The 19,464-nt window shown below is 43.6% G+C and overlaps 1 protein-coding gene across 1 annotated transcript; it reads right to left on the reverse strand.

Annotated features, from left to right (window-relative positions):
• Positions 1 to 5,516: 5,516 nt before the first annotated feature.
• KLF6 (KLF transcription factor 6) lies at positions 5,517 to 18,501 on the reverse strand. Its single transcript, XM_028750452.2, has 4 exons — positions 17,748 to 18,501; positions 13,979 to 14,558; positions 10,724 to 10,847; positions 5,517 to 9,282 (listed from the first exon to the last, which is right to left on the reverse strand). Exons 1-4 carry the CDS (start codon positions 17,847 to 17,849, stop codon positions 9,231 to 9,233), a joined length of 858 nt encoding a protein of 285 aa, XP_028606285.2. The 5' UTR covers positions 17,850 to 18,501; the 3' UTR covers positions 5,517 to 9,230.
• Between the last annotated feature and the right edge of the window lie 963 nt (positions 18,502 to 19,464).

The raw sequence follows: 19,464 nt of genomic DNA on the forward strand, positions 1-19,464 counted from the left end.
AGTCAGACCATTGGTCCACCCAGCCCAATATTGTTGGCAATGATTGGCAGCAGCTCTCCAGTGTTGCAGTCAGAAGTCTCACCCAAACATATCTGGAGATTGAATCTGAGACCTTTTGTATGCAAAACAGACGCACCACCACTGAAGTAAGGCCCATTCTCTTGGAGGAGTAAATCACAGGTCCCATGATTCTTTGGGGGAAGCCAACTGCTTTAAATGTGCTCTAAGTGTATGAAGTTGGTGCAAACCTAGTCCTTCCCTTGGGAGCAGTTGGTAAAAGAAGTCTCACTAAAATTACTTAAAAGAAATGGCACCAAATGAACCATCTAAGAGAGGCATTGTTCCATTTTTAAAAGACATTTATACCATGACTTTCCACCAGTAACTTCGAGAGAGCCAGGGTTTTGGGGGTTTTTTCAGCCAGAACTCACTGGAACTCAGTTCTGGCACGTCTTTTTCTAGGAAAATAGCACTGGAGGGAGCTAGCAAAAAAATTGAAAAATATGCCTAAAACAATCCCTCTGAAATTATGCAAAATGAAATCAGAAAGGTAAGAACCTTAGCATGACACGTCAAAATAATTTGACAGAAAACGGAGGATAGCCAAAAAGGAAAAAAGCCTCGTTTGGACAAACCATCACATCTTTTTCTGCCTATTTTAACACTATGTGGGAGGTTATCCCTTTCTCACCCATTAACAAAATGCATCACTTCTCGTCTTCACTCCTATAAATACCGACTTTAACATGAAATGAAAACAATCACCCATCTGCTTGTTATCACGACAGCAATCCCAAAATGGCTACTTCAGCTGCCTTCCTCGGCATACAAGATTATCCATAAATGCCTTTGTAGAGCTGCTATGTGAAGTCGTTTTCCATGTGTCAAATAAGAAAACTATGTTTTGAGAGCTCAAACCATTGGCAATCTCTGAACTAAACTCTGGAAAGTATTTTTGTTTTTGTGGAAATGTCCTAGGTGGTCAACAGCACTATGGCATTATTTATTATTATTATTATTATTATTATTATTATTATTAGGCAAAGGTAAAGGACCCCTGGATGGTTAGGTCCAGTCAAAGGCAACCAAGGCAGCACTCATCTTGCTTTCAAGCTGAGGGAGCTGGCGTTTGTCCACAGAATGTTTTCCAGGTCAGGTAGCCAGCAGGACTGAACTGTTCCTGGTGCACGGAGGACCGTGACGAGTGCCAGAGAGCACAGAAACACTCTTTACTTCCCCTCTGCAGTGGTACCTATTTATCTACTTGCACTGGCATGGTTTCAAACTGCTAGGTTGATGATGATGATGATGATGATTTGCTATTGTCAGCAGGCAAGAGAAAAGATAAGGCAGCAGAAGCATAAATCACCTAGGATATCAAATGTGCTCGGCTTCCAACAAGCTTTGACAAGCACAATGCAAGTTAAGTATAGTGTGTGCCTAATAAAATGATTCTCATGAAACCAGGATTTGAAACTGGGGATGGGGGGGGGGAGTTTACTCTCAAGGAGAGTAAACAATAGTAACCGTTTTAACAAGGTGGGCTGTAAAGGATTTGGCCTGGAGCTTTGCAATACGGTCAAAAAGCATTATGAGCTGCGAGCCGCACTTGTGAGTGAACAGAAGGCATCAATGGTGGGATTCCTTGGAGCACCTTCTACAGAGCTCCATTGGATAAGAAGGCAGAGTTCGACCAGATCTAGCAAGGAGGTTGCCATACAACCTGGAAAATAAAAGCCGGACCGTTCTCCACAACGGCAATTGGCAAGGCTGCTTTTCTTTCCATGCCTCCTCAGCCGTTTTTAGATGAACACAGTTACCTTTTGCTTGGGGCCCTTCCCTCAGATCCGCTAAACATTTACAGGACTCTGCCTCCAACCTATTAAAAAAAATTCTGGATTTCTCTCCTTGGCTGTTCTCCTCGAGCCGCTTTGGACTCCACCCTCTGACCAAATAACTCTGCCCTTTGAGCTCACCCAGGGATTAGGACTTTTGATTTCTATAGTTGGCAACCCCACCCACCAATAATCACCCATGCTTTCAAATTCCTGAGTCTTGAGACTTGACTAGCACATTGCAATCTCTTAGGAGCTTCCCTTGAAGACTGCTGGGAGATGGGTTCAGAACACAGTTTGGGAGCCCTTATCCTGATAGTGATGGGCACTGGAAGTGTGTTCTAGCAGACTTTTAACAGCTGCACTATCTTTCTTGTGCATTTGAAGCACAATGGAAGGTGCTGGGTTGATACCTGAATAGGTATGGCCCTTCATACTTTTGACAAGTCCTCTTCCTTCCTTGTGCAGTCTCTAGAATTAACTGGGAATGGTCTTTTTGCAGTTCCCTCCATGTTCTGAGTCTCGATGACCAACCTTCATAAGGATTTCTCACTTAGGGCCATTCCTTAGCTAAAGAGCTCTTAGATAAAAACATATAAAAGCAATGCAAACTGTTTTTCATACATATAATGGGTAATAAAAGTACTCATTATTTGTAGAATACCACTGATCATTCAAAGAAAACACTGAATGCATTACCTTGCTGTAATCCCTAACAAGAACAACAATTCTATATGAATTCCATGTTGCACATGGAATATTAAGGAGTGTTTTGCTCAATGAGTTCTTGTCAAATGCAAGATTCAAACTGGGTCTTCTTGATTCATAGCCGAGCTTCTTCTCTGCATAAGCAAGTGGTTCTTTCCATTCCTGACATATATGTTTAACACAGTCTTGCAACATGTCCACAAAAATTACTGTTTTGTGAATGCCTGCATGTAACATTCTGATGCTAGTCTTTGTGGCACATGGATGGCATCGAACAAAAAGAGAACTGATTCTGTCTGTCTCTGCAAAAGATCCCCTTCCTGGTCACTTACAGGAATTATTTACTCACCGTAGGTAACATGGTGAGTGGCTATTTACAAGTCTGGTGCAGAGCTTCACTTGCACATTGAAGCTCTCACAGCAGGGGGGAAAAAGTAGATTTGGTCTGTGCCTTGATTGCAAATTGCTAAAAGGTTCTGAGCCTTTAATGGACGGGGGAGGGAACAAATTAAATATTGGCACAAATATTGCATAGTCTCTTGGGCTCTGCTACCTCCCACCTGCCATAAGCCAGGCATGCAAAGTCTCTCCAGAGATTGCAAATGCAGCGTTGTCCAGAATGCTCTTCTTCTGTGGTCTTTGCATCTGCCCCCCCCCCCCTAAATCCACAGTATTTCCAAACAAGGAGTGAAGCAAGGCAGCAGAACAAGGGGCATGTTGAAATGCACGGCAGCCTTGACAGATCATTGTTGCATGGTTGCTTTGCAGCAAACGTCTTGCGCCATGCTTTGCTCTGAGCGGAACGTTATCCTCCAGCCCTGCAAGGCGAGGGAGGGTGGAAGAACTGAGAATAGCTCAACTGGGCTTTCTCGCAAGCCTTTATTTAGGATGTGTGGTTGAAGCAATTCCACCATTACTCATAGGAAGCTCGAAAATGCAGCACGCCCAAAGAAAACTGGCAAACGTCTTCAAACCGTAGGCTCAGTCTTATGTGTGTGTGTGAAGTATGAAAAAGATCCTGTTTCCATAAATGCAACATTGCAACGAAGGGTGGTGCACTGGAGATATTTACCTCTGTTCCAAGTAGCAATGGACAAATTCCTGCCTCCTCCCACACATGTGGAATATGGAAGGGGTCCGATTAAAAGTCATTCATTTGGAGCACATCTAAGCCCTGTTTGGCCCTATTCGACTCTTTCATGGCGTTCAAAGAAGCGAGCGTTTGCTGTGTCCCCATCATCATCCTTGTTGACTTCCATGAGTTATAGAGGGCTAACTCTGGAAGTGAGGAGCTTGCTCTACCCATGTAGGATGCCTCTTCCCCCCCTTTTTTTTGGAACCCTGAAATCAGGTCTCTAAGAGAGTGGGTGGAGAGTCTATGTGAGCAGAAAAGGCTTCTGCACTGCAGGTGTTATTCCTTCAAATCATGGAGGATGGTGGCAACTGGTGTTTGTTTCTTGAGTCTTGAGACTTGTGTTTGTTTCAGGCATGCTTAGCATATCCATCCTCGCTGATTCCTCATGTGAGAGTTTTAGGCCACATCCACACTATTCATTTAAAGCGCTTTTATGCCACTTTAACTGCCGTAGCTTTCCCCCAAGGAATCCTGGGAACCTTTTGAGGGTGCTGAGAATTGTTAGGGGAGAACTATTCCCCTCACAGAGCTACAATTGTTTTAGCAACCAATCCCTCTTCCCATAGAACTCTGGGAAATGGAATTATTCTTTGAGGAGAACAGGGGGCTCCCAACAATTATCAACACTTATAACAAACTTCACTTCCCAGGATCCTTTGCGGGGGGAAGCCATGACTACTGAAGTGCTGAAGGTATAAGAGTGCTTCAAATGTCTCGTGCAGATGTGGCCTTGGGATGCCCTGAATACATATGAAACCCAATTTTAATTTGCTTTCATTCCAAATCATTGAGACTTATAGGTCCATTGGTTTCATTTGTTTATGATGTGCGGTCCTCCCTGGAACTGTGCACTTCTACTTCCCTTAAATTATGAGGTGGGGCATATTGAAGACAGAACCTGGAAACTACCACAGTAGGGCCTCAACTGTAGCAGCTTGCAGGGATTCTGGGAGCCATGGGAAAGCGCTGGATCGGGAAGTTTTTCATGTTTGATGTTTTATTACGTTTTTATATGTACTGGAAGCCACCTAGGGTGGCTGGGGAAACCCAGATGGGTGGGGTATAAGTAATAAAATTTATTATTATTATTATTATTATTATTATTATTATTATTATTATTATTATTATTACTACTACTACTACACTGTCTCTTTCCAGTAAGGAAAAGAGTACATCCGCAACTCGTGTTCCACCCTCCAAATTTACTGGAAAAGGACCAATCAGAGGGCTGGAAGGGGCCACAATGGCCATCTTGCAACGCAGAAACCAGTTATCATGAGATTCAAGGTCTAAGATTTCCAATAGTGACTCTTTCTTCCCTGGGTAGTGGGGGTGGTGTAGAAGCTAGCCTACCATACGTACAAAAGTAAAATCTCAATTCTGAGAAAGCTGTTTCCCACACCGGGCCTATAGGAACTGGACCTTCAGCTGTCTAAAGTTACGAAACGGGACTCATAATAGAGGGCCTTTAATTGCAAGAAAAGAAACATGCTTCTCTCCTGCATCATTTTCATCGCCTTCTATATACAGATGCAGAGTCTGCATGTTCGATGCACTTCACGTTTATTGTTGAGTGGCCACAATTGGGGCACATGGAGCAGATTTATGTATGTTGCATCAAAGGAAGTATAAGTGGGTTAGACAAATTCTCATTTGGCAAAGCTTAGCTCCTTGCCTTGACTAGGCAAGCCTAGCTAAAGCACTTTTAAGAACCATTGCCATCCCATCCGGAGCCAAGCAATTGCAGTGTTCACAGTGAATTAGGGGCAACTCCAGATAATGGAAATTCTGTTACTTTTAATTCCACTGAAGCAAAACCAAAGAAAGAGACCCAAAAATGCTGATAAGAATTTTTTTTTATGTTATTCCAATAAAAAATACATTCATACAGAAATATAACAATCTTGCAAAAAACAATTTCAAATAAAATCTTGTAAAACAATTTTTTTTTACAAAAATCTTACAAAGAGATTCTTTAGATAACAGGGTGCTTCCAAAAAACAAACGAACAAAAAAAGGAAAAAAGAAAGAAATAAAGAAATTTTACGAATAGAAATTCTCTTCTGAAATTTCAAGCAATTTTTTTTCTCTCCGCTTTATTGAGGCTCAGTTATCACCTGAACAAAATGTACTTGTTTAAACTTACAAAACTGACAGGCATAATTTGACGTATGGCACACAGCCCCCCATTCCAAAACCGTTTTGATGCTTCGCAATCAAGAAAAGCTAATGCAAGGGGATTTATTAAATTTCCATGTTTTCCTACTTGAGCATTAATAGAGTTATTATGCTTCAGCAGAAAGCATTGCAAAATAGGTAAACAAAAAACCCACCCCTGAAATACCCCCAAACAAATAGAAAAACCCTTCTTAATCGCCTTGTTCCACTTGTGATGATCCTGATAAACATACATGTATAGACCTCCCATTTTTACTATGGAGAATGCTCCATGTATGAAATGTTTCTCTCACTATAGCTGCAAGGAAGTCCCTCAACGGGGAAAAAAGAGCAAGGCAGATCCTACATGCATGAAGCTCCACATGGAACATGAGAGCCCTACAGATTGTAGACAATATAAACCTTTTTCCTAGGGCATTTTTACTTTTTGTTTTTTTAAAAGTGCACACTCAAGTATATAAAAATTGAACACAATACAAAAGGGGCAGGCCTGTGCGTTCCTTAGAATTGGATAAATTAGTGTCTAATGTGTTCTAGAGAAGTATTTAACCTTCACCACCAGTTCCTGGAAAAGATGTCCGAAACAGCAAGAAATAGGCTATCACTGTGGTTTGTGGGTAAGTACAGCACTGCTGGGGAAGGCAGTTCTGAAACTCACTGACTTAACTTCTGGGGGACGGCTGCATCTAAGCTCTCTCATGAAAACCATCTTGCGCCTTCAGCTGAAATGTAAATACCCAAAGTAACAAAGCAATCATCGAGGAGCTCATTCCTAGATCGTCTCAATAAGCTTCTAGACAGAAGCCAAAGCGGTGGATTTGGGTTGGAGGGTTTTTGTTGTTGTTGCGGTCACCTGCTAGAATTATCAACTGCTAAATGCGGCACAGGAGGTGAAGACCCCGTTGCCCTCCAGATGCCATGCAACCACAACTCTCATCAGCCCCTGTCAGAATGGTCAACAGTCAGGGATTGTGAGAGTTGTGGTTCAACAACATCAGAGAGACCAAAGGTTCCCTACTTCTGACGTAGCGCTTCCAGATGATGTGGAATCATGTCACTAAGTGAGCTAGGCACTCAAGGTGATGTACCAAATCAGTGCCCTTTGGGACAGATGGAGAGCCAGCCAGACACCAGCAGAAAGTTGGTTGGAAGGTCCAGTTGGGACAAAAGGCGCAGTCTTGGGACTTTGCCAAGGTAAAAGAGAAATGGCAGGCTCATTGGTCTGGAGAGAGAGAACCTGATTCAGAAAGCTGCCAAGTTGCATTGAAAGATTCCCAATCCCGCAGTAGCCTCAGGAAAAGGTTCCGCTCTGCTCCATTCGTTTGACGGTCGGGGATTTTTGAGCTCGCAAGTGCGCCCCCTGACACAGAAGCGAATGCAGCCTAGCTTTCTCTTTGCAAGAATCACTTGCGCCCATCGGAGCCTCTCTTCCACCCCCAGGCTGCTGCCCAAATCCTTTTTAAAGTAGTCTGCAAGCCAATAATAATATTTTAAAAAATGTTTTTATGTGTTTAGTGACCACCACTTGTTTGCTTCCTTTACAAAACTTAAGGAAAAGCAGAGGACTTCTTATGGGCTGCCATATTTCACAGGAAAGAACTCAATTCTTTCCTTGAAAAATATATATTATTCATACACGCACACACACAAACACACAGTGCTTACAAATACTATACAAACAAATATATACACCCAAGAAACTTTCTGCCTGCTTGGTAACTTTTTTTTGTTTTGCTTTGCTTTTTCCATTTTAAAAAAGAGAGAGTTTTATTTTAGTATTAACCAAGAGAAAGCTTGATATAAAGACATGGAACTTGTGCCATTTTAAGCAAATGATTATTTTTGTAATGCTCCTACACTTTTAAAAAGGGAGGAATTGTAACATTTTGAGGTACATGGGAAAGGGAGGTTCAGGGTGCATGTTCTGTACACATATTATTGGTTGTGCAAGGATGTATAAAGAGGGATTTTCAAGGTAGCAGAACCGGTCATATTATTCCATGGGATTTTTAAAAGGAAAAGTATAATATTGTATTGACATGTCCAAAGATGCTTTTCTACATGGAAAAAAACCCTGAAGATCCTGAAGATCAGCCTATGCTTTCCTCCACCTCTTCATAATTTACATTTGATACAGTACAAATGTCAGGTGACAAGAGAGCCTTAATGAAGCACAAATCACCCATACCCCTGTATAAGACCTCTTGCGAGAAGAGATCACTTTTGCATAAGGCACCATTATTAAGGTCAACAGTGCATTAACAGCTAGAAAACCAGAAATTAAGAGACCTCAAGGCATAAATAAAAGAGAAAAGGAACAAAAAAACAAAACCCCAACATAGCTGCATGAGAATTTTCTTTTCTTTTCTTAAAAAATATTACAGTTTCTAACCTACAGTGGTTTTATCCACCCAACAGGACAAAAAAATAAAAAAATAAAAATCCAGGATCTGTATGTTATGTAACATTAAACCAATTGCATTGTAGCAGCTTTTTAACTGGAATTGAGAGAGGGGGAGAGAAAACAAAAGAAATACCTGCAAGTCCTGATTAAAGAATGGAAAAGCATATAGTTCCCCAGAACCATGCAATAATCTTTGTATTATAATGAAAAAGTTATAGGTTGTGTTATATTGTAAATACACAGCTTATACAATGGATTACAAATGAGCTCTGTAGCAAGTAAAACAAGCTACTTGACACATTGCACATTTAAGAGCTGGACCAGACACCAAAAGCTCCTCTCACACAGGATAGGGGCCCCTCCCTCCATTCTGGTGTCCTGACTCGCCACCCCCTCCCCTCCATCTTCCCCTCCCTCTTTCTTTTTCTTTCTTTTTTTTTTATGTTTAAAGGTGCAGACACCCCTTTCGCCCCGCCCCTTGGAAATGATTGATCGCTCCTTTCTTGCGGCATACTCCTCACATACGCAAATGATTCCCCCGCCCTCCCCCATTCAGCTGACCTTTCCTCTCTCTCTCTCGCTTACGGTTATAAAACAACCACGAGGAACGAAACGGAAGGAAAATGAAACAAACAAACAAAAAGTATTCATGTGCCTCAGCATACAGTCGCCCAGTGCGATCCTCAATAACATACAGTCGTCCAATCATTAACATTCTCAGTGCACGTGCTCACGGCAGAAGGCGTAGAAGGTTGGGTGCCAGCGTACGAGACCCACAACCGTGCGGTCGCTATGCCGTTTCCTTACATGACTTGTTTAGCCCTCTGAAGACCTTCCAAGGAAGAGAGGCCCTGGAGGCAACTGGGTTAGGGTGCAAAATGGCATGCTTTGGCTGGAACACGCATCCCTTCTTTCAAGGCTGGTTGACCTCGAAGCCTCTTAGCCCACAGGATTCGACCTCTTCACCCACTCAGAGATGCCTCTTCATGTGCAGGGCCAGGTGGTCGGACCTGGAGAAACACCTGTCAAAGGAGAAGAGGGGAGAATTTTGAGGACCATCTTCCTATAGGTGAGTGAATCGGGGTAGACCAGGAGGAGTTAGCATGGCTTCTTCCAGATGTTGCAAGACTATGACTCTGCTTGTCCCATTCCACTGGCCATGCTGGACTGATCCGAGTTAATATTCCAATAACATCCAGACGGCACCACATTGTGGACTGCTGTTATGCGGCCCTATAGGTCCATCCAAGAGACACAAAATTTGATTTGGGAGACCCAAGTGCATAGCCCTTTGGAATCCTATTGTACCCCAGCCTTACTATCATCAGTTGCAATGGAGGCAAATACTACAGAGCACCTTTACGGAGCAAACTTAAAACAAAAGCAACGTGCAGAATTAACTCCACTGCAATCTGTGTGACTTGGGACTGTTCATGCGACCTTGGGGCAGAGAGATAGGTTGTCAAGTAGGCGAACAGAGGAACAGAGTGGTCACTCCGCCACTTGGCCAGAATGCAAAATGCTGTGTCAAAGCAAAGTGTGCAGAGTGGCACCACAGTCACGTTCCCGGTGATTCACCAATCGGGCTGACATTCATATCCTGAAAGGAGCTGGGAATGGCATGCAAGGGTCACAGCAACCCCATGAGACAGACTAGGCTCATCTAAATCGATCCAAGGGAGCATCCTGCAAGAATCTTAGCCTAAGTTCACAGCACCTGCTACAATAACTCTTTACAGTCCTCTTCCAATAACTCATTGTGACAGAAGGCTGGTGCAAAAGAGACCCAAACAAAGATGGCTAAGCAGAAGAGCTATTTCTTAGAAGACATAAACTGTCTTGGAAGTTTTGGAGGAAAGGGAAGGTGACTCGCAGAATATTAGGAGTTGGGAGAGAGACCACCACGGGGACCAAGTCCACCTCTTTATAATGGGACCATAGCTACACCATAGCAACCGAACCCTTCCAAGACGTTCATTGAGAGAGACCCTACAGTCTGCTCCTCCTCCTGTCAGCTTCTTCCCCTTTCCTCCTGATCGCAGCATCAGAAGTCACTCTATTATTTAACCTGTATCCATGCAGACACTATCTAAAAATGCATTAACTTCAATCCACTTAATTCTGGGAGTATTTCCACTGGAATTTCAAGTAGGCTGTTCTGAAATATGTAACTGGAAACGTTTTTCTTTTAAGTGGAGACAGAATTGATTCACCTGATCAGAGACTTATTTCTCTCTCTTTTTGCACTGTTAGAACTAAAAAAAGCTACACTGTTTCTGATCACTGAAGCTGCATGCTTCCTTTGAAAAGCTCCGGTGCAATGGGACAGAGCTGATACTTGATGGAACTGCCTGCGCCTTGGTGGCTTCATCAATGCGGAGGGCTTAAGTCATTGCTTCCCATGGAAGCACCGGGGAGGAGGGAGGTGCAGGGGTTATTAAAAGAGAGTGCCCATTCACGTACCTGTCACAGTGACTACATTTAAAAGGCTTGGCACCCGTGTGCTTTCTGAAGTGTCTGGTTAACTCATCACTCCTCGCAAAACGCCACTCACACCCTTCCCATGAGCATCTGTAAGGCTTTTCTCCTGCAAATAAAACATACCGAAGATTATTAACCGTCCGTTTCTCTCTCCAAGCAAAGATGAATATTGATTCATTTGTTTTTAACATAGGAAATAAGGCCACTCAATTTAATTCACAACAGCACACTAAGTACTTCCGAGAACGCTGATGGAGAATTTAGATGTTTCTGAGCTGACAGCTTTGCTGCAACAGCAAAACATCAAGCCTTGACTGGAAAACATGCCAGTAATGTAAGCCTTGTGCAGCTGCATCCTAGGAATTCTCTGAGTGTTTAGCATACAGGCTTGTAAAAATCACCACTAACCTGGTCACCTAGGGCAAATAAGAACTACCTCCAAATGCCCAGATTGTTATAGAAGTTTAATAGAAGTTGGTTCTCTATATCTTTTAGGCTCAAAACAACTGATATAGACCATGCTTGGAGGTCTCCTGCGCTAGTAGCTTTTGTGGACTTCCTAGGTTAAACACAATAGCAGCAAATTATGGGTTGCACGCTCCAAATTATACTCATAGACTAAACCCACTGAAAACAATGGAGTCGAGTTAGTTAGGCCTAATTTGCATCCATGGATTTAATAGGTCTTCTCCAAGTATAACTTAAGCACATACAACCCAATATATATTGGGTTCACCTATTAGATACATAGGTTAGGCCGATCAATACTGGATGGTAGTGAGAAACCTAACCTACAAATTTGGGGCCATTCAAAGGGGAGAATTATTATTAACCATTATTAAGCCAGAATGTTTGGAAGCCAGCCTCAATCATGACAATATGGGAAAGCAAGTCTTAGACCAGGCATCCCCAAACTCGGCCCTCCAGATGTTTTGGGACTATCATTCCCATCATCACTGACCACTGGTCCTGTTAGCTAGGGATGATGGGAGTTGTAGTCCCAAAACATCTGGAGGGCCGAGTTTGGGGATGCCTGTCTTAGACTCTCCCAAGGTTCCAATCCATGTCTTTCTATCGCTCTAGAAATCTAGCGAGTGTGAAAATGTCTGTCCCCGAATTGTGAAGATCTAATTGCTTTGCCCACACAGCCAACCACCTTCCCCATGACTACATGGGTCAAAGTGGGCTAGGGTAGGGTGCAGGGAGCAGAGAAAAAACAACACAGAATTTCCCAATCCTTTGTCATTCGGGTGTTTTGGACTGCCAGGCCCCAGCGAGCATGGTCAACCATCAGGGATGATGAGACTTGTTGTCCAAAACACATGGAGCAGCAGCAGGTTGGGAAAGGCTAGAGTGGAGAGCAAAACCACCTTCATCAGCAGATCATAAAAATGCATTCTGGTCCAGAGATTCTGGTTATAAGATTCTATGGCTTAACACTATTTGTTTGATTTCTGCAGAATAACGGGCATATGAGAGGTAAGCTCTCCCTTGCTCACCAGGCTGTGGAAGCATAGAACAGAGCCATCTTTTTTTTGTATTCCCCTCTTCAAATGGTGAAAAGAACATCTTTGAAGAGGAGACCTCTAAGCTGTTTGTCTCAAGGTGCAGAATCTCGCTCTGCACCTTGAGCTGGAGATTGGTATGCCAGCCAGCGGCTCTGCACATCTAACCACAGTCATCAAGCACTCTAGAATATTAATGTCAAAAAGCAACTACTTTCACTATAAAAAATTTATAGAAACCCTGGAGTGCCTGCCCGCTTCAAATCCTTTCAAGTTAAGCTAGGGAACTGGGTTTTGTTTTGTTTAAATCTAGGTTTCATACTAGTAAAATCCTGTTTGCTTAGTGTTAGCAAAACCACATGATAATGAAACGCTCATAAAGTCCGCCATTGTCTTTATGATCATAAACATCTCTCTCAAAAGATCATTTTACTTCTGTCAATGCACACACAGCTAGCTTGAGGCAAGTCCAGCAATTAAGGGAACTAGTTACTCTTCTGCTATTAAATGAATCAATGAGGAATCTGTCCTTCAGAATCAGGACAAAAATCTCCAATTTCTGAGAAATGTTTCCATTTCCTTTTGCTGTTGCTGAGTTTCAAAGCTAGTTCTCTGTTGTTGTTGTTTTTTGTTGTTGTTGTTTTTGAGGGATTCCCTCCACCTCCTTGAAAAAACAATTTAACAATTGTGCATCTTCTCAAGCACCAGCTAATTACAAAACAGGAACCAAACATGTGCAAGAGAGAGAAAAGTTAACTAGCCTCATCCAAGCTTTGCACATAGAAGTTTGCAACTGGCTAATGCAGAACAAAAATGAGGAAGTGATGCCTTGCATTTTGGAAACCTCAGCTGTTATTGCATCATCTCATGGCCCCAAGCTCTTGCTCCAGAAATTGCGTAACATTATGACACTGTTAGCATCAAGGGTTTTCCTTACAGTTACCAGCAACCAAAGTCAGACATGAAGCTAAATCCAGATGGGTTGCCTGGAATAAGGGACAACACTTCTACTGAACTGTAGAACAGATATGGGGAACCTATGGCCTTCCAGATATTGATGAACTACAACTCCCATCATCTCTGGTCACGGGTCATGCTGGCTGGGGCTGATAGGACATGGGAGTCCAGCAAACATCTGGAGGAACCATATGCTCTCCATGTCTGCCAGCCCTAATAATGGCATCCTGGTGCATAGTTCTGCTGGCCATGGACAGCAAGGGAAGGGGAAGAGAAAGAGGATGATGCTGTCATTGAGAACCAGCCACCAGTTGAAGTATTAAGCAGAAGTCCTATAGAAATCATATGTGATGGTGAACACCATTAGCCTGCCACATCTTAGGGCCCAAGCCATGGAAGGTTTGACACACATCCTAGTAAGAGAAAGCTACCTGCCAGTGCTATAGGAACAGGAAGCAAATGGGGTCCCCCTTATTACATTTATATCCTGCCTTTCTTCCATGATGGAACTGTAAACAGTGTTCCCAGAAGGCCTCCTAGCTCACTGCTGACTGGTCACAGACCTTCTTAACCGCACCAAAGACTCCATATCTTGTGGCTTCAGATCACAGCCAAGTGGGATGAGACAAGGTGTGCTTGAACCCACACATGAACAAACAGCTGAGGCCACCCTAGCATGCCCCAGTTTTGTTTTCTTCCATGGAAAACATAAAGTGACCACTATTTGGATCGCCCAAGACCAGATGTTTGGATCACCCAGTGGAGAAGATCTCACCTGTATGGGTACGTTGATGTGCTTTCAGATGTGAACTTTTGGTGTAAACCTTTCTGCACCCATTGAACTGACACCTGTGGATCCGCCGCCTCCCATCCGGAGAGGCATCGCCGTTCACTGGGGCACCCTTTTCTGCAGTCTTTCCACCACTACCAGTACGAATTTTGCCCGGCGAATGCAATTCACCAGGCGCAGAATTCCACGGTTGGGAAGAAGCTTCCTTCCCCAACTCAGGGGAGGAAGGAGGAGTCGACGTGACAGATGAACTTAAGTTTCCTGTACTGGTCAAGCCCAAGACATCACTAATGGGATCAGATGTAAATTTTGTTGTAGGCGAAAGTTCCTCAGAGCTGTCAGAAGATTCACTGCTGATGTCAGAATTCAAGCTGTTAGTCTCTAAACTCTGAGTCTTTACGCTTTCCTCCTTTGGAACACACATGGCCTTCTGTTCAGATTCCTCCTTTTTCTCACGCGCCAAAATAATTTTGGTCCACAGATCCTCTTGACTGTCAAATTTTATCTCAGAGGCAGATACGTAGCAAGGCTCGCTCTGAAGGTATCGTTCCAGCTCTAAGCATGTCTACAAAAAAAATAGACACAATAAATTAAAATTAAATCTCTTTTTCTTAAAAAAAAGAAAAGTGCAAAGCTATAGAAGCCATTCTCCAGAAACATCAACCAAAGCATGTGTGTGCAAAGGATGGGGTGTTTATTTCTGGTTGCTAGGCTCCCTTAAAGTAATAGGCCACTCAACCCTCATTTAATGACTGTTACAGTAAACAATGCAGTTCCCAAGAACTGGGCTGGAGTTCAAACACACATAGAAAGAGTTCAAATCCACCTACATTTTCCAGCCATTACTCTTATAGTGTGAGCTGAAAAATCATCTCCTAGAAAGGAGATGTTCAATGGGTTGGCTTGGAAGTGACTCTGTTCTCACCCCCAACCTCCCAGTTTTAATCAGGCCTTTCTACACTTTCCAGTATTTTATTAAGTAAGAGGGCTTCCAAGTGAATTGTGTGATCTCCGCAGAAAGTTGTCAAGCTAGACTTCCACCGAGCTGACAGCATCAGCGCTCTGAACTCAAGAAACATGTGCGGTTGCGGCAAAGTCATGATCCATATTCAGGGGGAACCCACCAAGCCAGCCCATTTCCTGCAGATGAAAACTCAGCCTAAGGGAGACGTTCAAAGAATGCCAGTTCTTCCAAGCACACTGGCATGAGTTTTGCGTAACTTGGAACAATTCTGGTAGAAATGATAGCGGCCTAAGGAATTTCGGTGAACAAAACCTTTCAGAATGATAATGCGATGCTGAGAAGAAGAAGAAGAAGAAGAAGAAGAAGAAGAAGAAGAAGAAGAAGAAGAAAAAAGTTTGAGAAAATGGGATTGCAGGGAAAGCGGTCAAAGGAGAAATACAACTTTTCGAGGTCCTGCTGGGAGCCCCACATTGAAGAATTTTATCTACTGGCCAAGAGCACAACCGTATGAGTCATCTCCCTATTTCTTTCACTCAATGCCAAAAGAGACTTCCTTTTAAAATCCTGAACTTCTGCCAAGAAAGTGCACGGTTCAGATAGACATGCAACGGGCCATGTAGAATAAAATGAAATAAAGTAAGCTATCCTCCCTGCTGCAATAGGAGACAAGCAACCCTCCGAGTGACACAAATGTGTTTCCAAATTCCTAACAAACTAAAGAGAACTTTGGAAGAAATGCAAGCATTTATCTCTCTCTTTTTTTTGGGGGGGGGGGTGTCTATCAGTGCACACTTCATTTCCCCTTCACTATCATCCCCATAATTAAAGATCAGCATGTTGATGGAACTAAATATATAAGGGGTGTGTGTGTGTGTGTGTGTGTGTGTGTGTGTTTATGGGCAAATATATCAGACTCCATAGTTACCTTATTTTAAGCAGGAACCCCCCATCCCCATAAGCAAAGCTGACTCCAAAAGCAAATGTCACACATTTCACTCTCTTAAGTGTCAACTTAATGGGAGTTTCTGTCACAGTATGTTGCCGATTTTTACACTTCTCCCCCATCTGTTTAGGCTCTACTCCTAAGCACACTTACCTGGGAGTAAGGACCACTACTGACCTATGGGGCTTGTTTCAGAGTAAGCATGCCTAGGTTTTGACTGACCATTTCTCCCCTCTTGTTAACTGAAGGTCGGGCCAAAAAGTGGGAGAGACTGCAAGCTTAATCAATATTTATCGGTTTCCCTATAATTAGGGAACTGATTTGCAGTGCACTTCAAAAATAAAACAAGACACATCATTTCTATAAGGAAACAGGAAGGGAATTGACAGAAAGGGGCAGGTTCAAATTTCTTATTCAGGGTGGATTTAAAATTCCCCCATTATGCAAATCAGCCTGAAGGACTGGCCTGAAGCTCAGAAGGAGGTTTTGAAATTATTCAAAAGACTACAGTGGGATCCATATCTAGCTCTGGGTTAAAATCCCCGAAATGCCTGAAGGAAAAACTATTTAGATCAATTTCAATTCCATACTGTTGGTGCTGCCTTGGAAAGAAAAAAGAAAGAAGGGGGGATGGAGGGGGGAATTGGGAATGGGGAATTTCAAAACATGCACAAGGTTTCAACCTTCTTGATAGGTTCTCAGGCTTTACAAACAAAACCTCCAGACTGATTTGATCTGGGTACTCAGCTGGGCTTAAAGAGAGAGAGACAGAGAAGGAGCAAATATCACAGCTAGGGGAAGAGGCAAGTAAGTAAACACTCTCTCTTCACTTACACCCCCCCCTCCAAGGGGGGGAAATCCAAGACAATGCAAAAACAATCTTGTTTCCAAGCAAACCAATTACTTGTACTAACAAACAAGCGCACCCCCCCCCCAGAAAAGGAAAAAAAAACACCATGTCCATTAAAGGCAACAAGCCTCCCTCTTTCCCTCCGCTAGGAAGACTCACAGCAATTAAAAAGGGGGGGGGGGGGGGGAGGAGAAACCAAACAGTATCATTGTCATATGACTGACAACTCAGGAGGGGGGGTGGCGGGTAAGACAGAGGGAATAATAATAATAATACTAATAATTAATGGTTAACATGCAGCAGGGAGTTAGAAGGTTGGCAATTCTGCTAAGGAAAATAATACGGGGGGGGGGAGAGATTATTTTTTAAAAATCCAATTTCCAACCATTGCTCTCCCCCCCCCCCAAAAAAAGTGGGGGTGTAAAAAAACACCCAAAAACCCGGTGGAAATGAAAGACAGTTTGGATGACAAGACCCAGTTGTAGTGTTTGGATCTGCTTCAAGGCGGGGGAGGGGGGAGAGAGAGGAGAGACAACTTTGCCAGGAACTAGATCAAGCAAAATGCAAAACGCAGGACTTGCGGATTTATGCTATTTATTTTTTTGTGGCAACATTTCGCTTCAGCGGTTGTTGTTTTGATGGCACACACACACACACACACACACAGGCAGAACAGGCATTCAGAAATACACCAGCCACTGTCCAGAAGCTGTGACAGCGGCGCTGGGCATAAACAGCACTTCTCCCGGTCGCGAGCAAAAACAAGCATGCACGACATAAAAAAACCCCAGAAAGCAGATATAACAAACAGTGTTGCACAGCAGCCCAAACAAACACACTTGCTTGAAACAATAATGTTACTATATAAAAATTAAAAAAAAAAAAAAGATTCCTGCAGGAAGCCTTCCTAAAAGGCAAGCCTCTAACCTCGTTTATCAGTGTTGCTCCGAATTAAAAGCAACGTTTGCCCAGCACAAGCAGATATCCTTCGGTTTACCTGTTGCCAATATTCCTCCAGAGATGGTAAAGCGGAGAAGTAACCAGTGTCGTGGACAATTTGGAGTTCCTGAAAGATGCTACACATTGGAAGCACATCCATGGTTGTTTGTTTGTTTTTTTTTTGTTTTCAAGGGGAAGGGGGGAAAAGAAGTTGCAACAAATAAACCCTCCACAGGGTCAACGTCCGATTGCAATATGTCTCGTCGTAAGGAAGAAGAAGAAAAAGCACAAGTATCAACACCGCTACAGATGTTTCTCAGCTGCTACCGCTGCTGCTGTCTTCGGTAGTCGTGATGGCAGGTGATGGCGAGAGAAATACGACCAGCTATTTACAAAGTCCCACTTCCTCCTCCTCCTCCTCCTCCAGAGGGAAAGACGGCCACAAAGAAGAAGACAGGTTTGTTTTTTTCCTCTTTCAAAAATAAAAATAATTATATATTAAATTCCTCTTCGGCAGTTCAGATGCAAAGGGGATTTTTTTTAAATATAATAATAATAAAGCAAAAGTTTCATGCAAAGTTTAATTGCACAGCAATATCAAGGTATGGATATATATATATACATAGATCTATTTATATATATATATATATCTTGCAGTCTCCAAAATGCAGCTGCTGCTGGTAAATCTTGCTTTCCACTCCTGGGGTTCTCTCCAGAAGATATTTGCTCAGGAGCCTACTCAATATTTGCAAACACTGAGATGACTGCGAATGTAACCCCCAGCAAAACTTCCCTATTCAAGGCTCTCCTTGGCCACAACCTCCTCCTCTTTCTACTCCCCTCCTCCTTCTACTCCCTCCCTCTTTTCGGCTCCCCCCTCCCTCGCGCTCCCAGCTACTCTCGCCCCGCCCCCTTTACTCCTTCTCCTCCAGCCCCCCTCCCTCCGCCACCTCGTGATCCCATTACGCCGGCTCCGAGCGCTGCCCAATCTCGAACAACAAAACTCGTTACACCGCGTTCCAATGATGTCAGAGCAGCCCAATGGGCGCCCGCGACGCATCCCGGCTCCTCCTGGCGTGACCGAACCTCTCCGTGACGCCGCGCCCGATTGGGCCGATTCGAAATTCGAGCCGCCCTGATTGGCCGGCCGCGCGGCAGGCTATTTTTAGAAGGGTATATAATGCCGGGGAGCCTGTTTTAGAGAAGCGACTCGGAGCGAGAAGGGGAACGTTTTGCTTGTTGTTTGCGGTTGCTAGAGAAGGAGAGGGGAGGAAGGGAGGTTGCAATGCTGAGCGTGGCGTCCGGGGGCGCTGCTGAGCCGCGCAGGAATAGCAGAGGGAAGCTGAATCGCCTTAGACGTTGCAACAAGCTTTTTACCAGGGGAAACTGGGAGGGGGGGTTGTCATTACACGTGGGTAACGTTTTCTTACGTGCATTGTTTCCCGTGCATTCCCCACAATGCAACAGAATTCTTCTCCTGGCGTTCAGCGGTGCAGTTTGCAGGAGAAATCGATTCCCCTAGCCCGAAAAAAATAAATGGTTTCAACTTTAATGCGTGCTTACTCGGAGGAAAGTCGCACCGAATTCAAAAGGGTTTTTTTCGATTTGCCAGCAAGCGAAGGCTTGGAGAGTGTACGCCTCGCTGAATGCGTGGGGACTTGCGCTTAGTGGGGCTGCACTGTAAATGAATATTTGTTGCAGCGCTGCTTAACTAATGCTGGCTTCTGTCGGGAGATCATTTGCTACACAGCAGCCCCTTAACTGCTTTAGGAAAA

Source organism: Podarcis muralis, chromosome 12 (genome assembly GCF_964188315.1).
Source record: "Podarcis muralis chromosome 12, rPodMur119.hap1.1, whole genome shotgun sequence".
NCBI classification, from domain to species: Eukaryota; Metazoa; Chordata; class Lepidosauria; order Squamata; family Lacertidae; genus Podarcis; species Podarcis muralis.